At 42.4% G+C, this 3,491-nt stretch overlaps 1 protein-coding gene across 1 annotated transcript in view; it reads left to right on the top strand.

Moving 5' to 3' along the window:
* The first annotated feature begins 2,135 nt into the window (after positions 1–2,135).
* LOC104527544 (alpha-methylacyl-CoA racemase-like) overlaps positions 2,136–3,491 on the top strand; it is a 14,730-nt gene continuing 13,374 nt past the window's right edge. Inside the window, exon 1 of the mRNA XM_029085794.1 lies at positions 2,136–2,274. Within this exon, the coding sequence (XP_028941627.1) occupies positions 2,136–2,274 (139 nt within the window). The remainder of the gene's footprint in view (positions 2,275–3,491) is intronic.

Genomic DNA, 3,491 nt, shown 5'->3' with positions numbered 1-3,491 from the left:
GAGGGGTGCGGTGCTGAGGGGACTCCTGTCAGTCTGGGACCTCTCGGCATACAGAGTGTGGGAAGGGAACAGCCTCTGTGGGTGTATTTCATGTGACTCGGTGAAAAATGGTGTGGGACGGAGCGGGATTTGTGGGGGGCAGAGCCCTGCAGCACCGCAGGGAGGAAGCCGTGGAAGGAGCTCGGCCAGGGCCTTGCCCCAGCGACTGAGACACTGAACAAACAGTTCTGGGCGGCAGCAGAGGATGTCTGAGCTGAGCAGTCACACATGAGCCTGGGCATCAGTCCTACAGTGATTTTCTGGCCTGCTGACACAATTAAACTCACATTTGTAAGGTTAGGACGTGGTAAGGCGTAGCAACAGTGGTCTAAGTTTCAGAGGTTATGCGTCCTCCGGAGACAACAGATGTAACGTGCTCTCTTCATCCATGAACCGCAGAGGCACTCATCTGGTATGGGCTGTTTCAGCATCCCTGCTGTTCCCTGAGGATGCTCTTCTGTTACAAAGAGTATCTAGGCCAAGATGGACAGAGCTTAGAGCATCCCCATCCAGTTGAAGGTGTCCCTGCTCATTCCAGGAGGGTTGGACTAGGTGACCTTTAAAGGTCCCTTCCAGCCCAAACTCATGTGTGATTCTATGATCATGCTTCAGTGAGGAGCTAGCTGTAGTGTTTTGAGGTTGCTGCTTTAGAAACAGAGGGCTATATCAGTAAAACATCAGACATCATTGACAGGCTTACTTATCCTGTGTCCCAGATAATGCTTTTCATTCTGAAAACAAGGTTTTATGATTCTGATGTTTTACCTTAAGAATTTTTCGTTCCTCAGAAGCTGTGCAAACAAAATTAAGACATGAAATTCTGTTTTAATTGTAGCTAGTTTCCTATTTTCTAGTGGCTTTGCTTGCCTTTTTTAAAAAAAAAAAAATCTGGAAATGTAGGTAATTTTGTAACTAGACCTTAGGTTTTATGGGCCTGAACTGAAGTAGGCAAATCTGTGATCCAGCATGAAGCTGGGGTGAACCAATGAGAAGATGAGGGCCCAAGTGTCAGGAGAGTTTCTTTAAACACAGATGTACCATTGACCTTCTGACAGTAACTTTGTGACGCCAGTGGTTATTTGGCACCCAGTTCTCACTTGTGTTTCGAAAATCTTGCTCTTTACCAAATTTCTCTGTGTTCTCCTTGACATTAATCACTTGCCACTGCCTAGTAAGTAACGCAATGGAAATAGATCTTAAGGAATTTGTAGATTTAGTAATATTTTGGACTAGTCTGTGAAACAAGTTGCAGTAATAGATTCTGGGGTGGAATAGACATTAAAGTTGTGTTACCCCTTCCCTTCCAAAATGTGTGTCCCCGCAGTGCCAGTATAGATTATATAGGGCATAGTCTGTCCAAGCTGCTCTGAGCCAATAAAATTCTGTCATTTATTTGCAACTTGTATTTGCTTCTTTTAAAACCACTGTTTGAGAACTGCAAGATCAAAATTTGGGCCTTGATTTGGGCCTAAACCCATGCTGACCAAACTTACATTTCATTGATTTTGAAAAGTTCCTTATTCTCTGCGTTACAAAAGAATACATTCTGTTCTGTGCAGTTGTTGCATATTGTTCATGGAGTAGTGGCAAGGTCCATTTGCACCAGTGAGCTAAAAGGTACAGGTACTGAAAGGCTAATACCTTGAGGAAAGTATATTCCAGTGAAAGATGGAAGCACTTTCAGGTCATTTTAATGTGGAAAGTGTAAAGAGTTTACTCTTTCTCTCTCTCTTTTTTTTTTTTTTTAAAAAAAACAAGCCTCTGGTAGTTTTCTCTCATTCAACAGTATGTGGATTACAGCAAGCTGGCAGTCTTTTGGGAAAGTAAAATGGGGGAAAAAGCTGGAAAAAAAGAAAGGACTCCAAAGCTTAATTTCCACTTAATTGTCTTGTATTCAAAATGTATGCAGTATGTCGGTAATTTATAACACACTGGCTGTTCTCATTGTAGTATGGATGCAGAATTAGAATGTATTACTTCAGAAATTGCAATTCAGTTCTGTTGTTGTATAATTTAACTTCGAACCATGTATATTTTGAATTTTATTAAAAATAAATGTGAATTAGTATTTTGTGCCTTTGTCTTTTTAAGGTGTCATGGAAAAACTTGGGCTTGGTCCAGAGGTCCTTCTACAGGACAATCCCAGACTCATCTATGCTAGACTTACTGGATTTGGCCAGACAGGAAAATATGCCAAGTCTGCAGGTCATGACATCAATTATTTGGCTTTATCAGGTAGGCTGTAAAATTTCCTGTCAAATAAGGCTTTTTCAGCTCTTAAGTCAAGACTGAAGAATGTATTGAAAGGTTATTTGCAGATAGCTCAAAGTGCATGAGGCGCAGTCTGATGAAACAGCCGAGCAGATCTGAAGCATCTGTCAGTGAAAGGCGGGTTTCCTTCTCTTCCCGTGTGCTTCTCCCCGCTCCTTTCTCTCCAGTCAGCTCTGGCACTTACTTAATTCTTCTGTAAACTCCCTCACAAGTCACAAACTGGCCAGGAGAAATGAGGATTTTGTTCTGCGAGGTTATTGAGGTGAAGCAGTTCATTGAGGGATCCAACAAACATAAAAAGTCAGTACAAGAAAGGAGGAAACATGGGCTGGACAGGCTGCTCGTTTTGGCAGCAGCAGTGAACTGTTAGGCTGGATCAGCTTGTCTTCTCAGGCTGCACAGTGTTTTCCTTCCTTTGAGATGTTTTATATGAATAAAGTTTTTATCTTTGAAGAGAGGACTGAAGTTTTTATGCATGTTTGTCTTTCTTAAAAGCCTCTCTCCCACAAAATCTGTGTGTTTATAACCCCAAAAGGGCTACAGATTATTTTACATGTTTGCGAGCAGCTTTTTTTAGTGAAGAAAAACTAGGCAGCCTAAGCCATTTGAGCTCTTGGACTTTTCTCCTGTAAATATCTCTCCATTGATACCAACTAGTTGATCATCTAGTTCCAACCCCCCTGCCATCAACAGGGAAGGTGATCTTTAAGGTCCCTTCCAACCCAAACCATTCTATGATTCTAACTGACAGTAGGCTTAAAATAAAGCGGCAAAGCGATGTTTCCTTAAGGTGTTGTAGACAGTGTGCTGTTTTTAACTGTCATTCTTCTCCCAGTAGTATGCACTAACAAACAATTAACAAAACTAACAAAATTACCCAGCTCAAGTGGTAGCAGTCAGTGCGTCATGCGTGGCCATGCCTGCTGCTGCTCACACTGCTACTGTCTCTGCTGCTTCTCCAAGCCTGTGAGGGAGGAGAGCAAATGGCCCAAAACTTCTTGGATTCCCACCGGATAAAGAATTTCTTCTAGCCCCAGCAAAAGGCCAGAGCAGAGGCCACTGCAAATGATGTGATCTGGTATCACCTACTCCAGACAGTTACTGTGTTGTGGAGTTAAGTTTCCTCAGGGATAGAAAGGATGCCTTGTTTGAAACGCTTTTGACTTCATGTCCCGATGATT

Source organism: Antrostomus carolinensis, unplaced genomic scaffold, assembly GCF_000700745.2.
Source record: "Antrostomus carolinensis isolate BGI_N321 unplaced genomic scaffold, ASM70074v2 scaffold20947, whole genome shotgun sequence".
Classification (NCBI taxonomy): domain Eukaryota; kingdom Metazoa; phylum Chordata; class Aves; order Caprimulgiformes; family Caprimulgidae; genus Antrostomus; species Antrostomus carolinensis.
The sequence above is the reverse complement of the archived record's forward strand: the minus strand, read 5'-3'. Positions and strand labels throughout refer to the sequence as shown.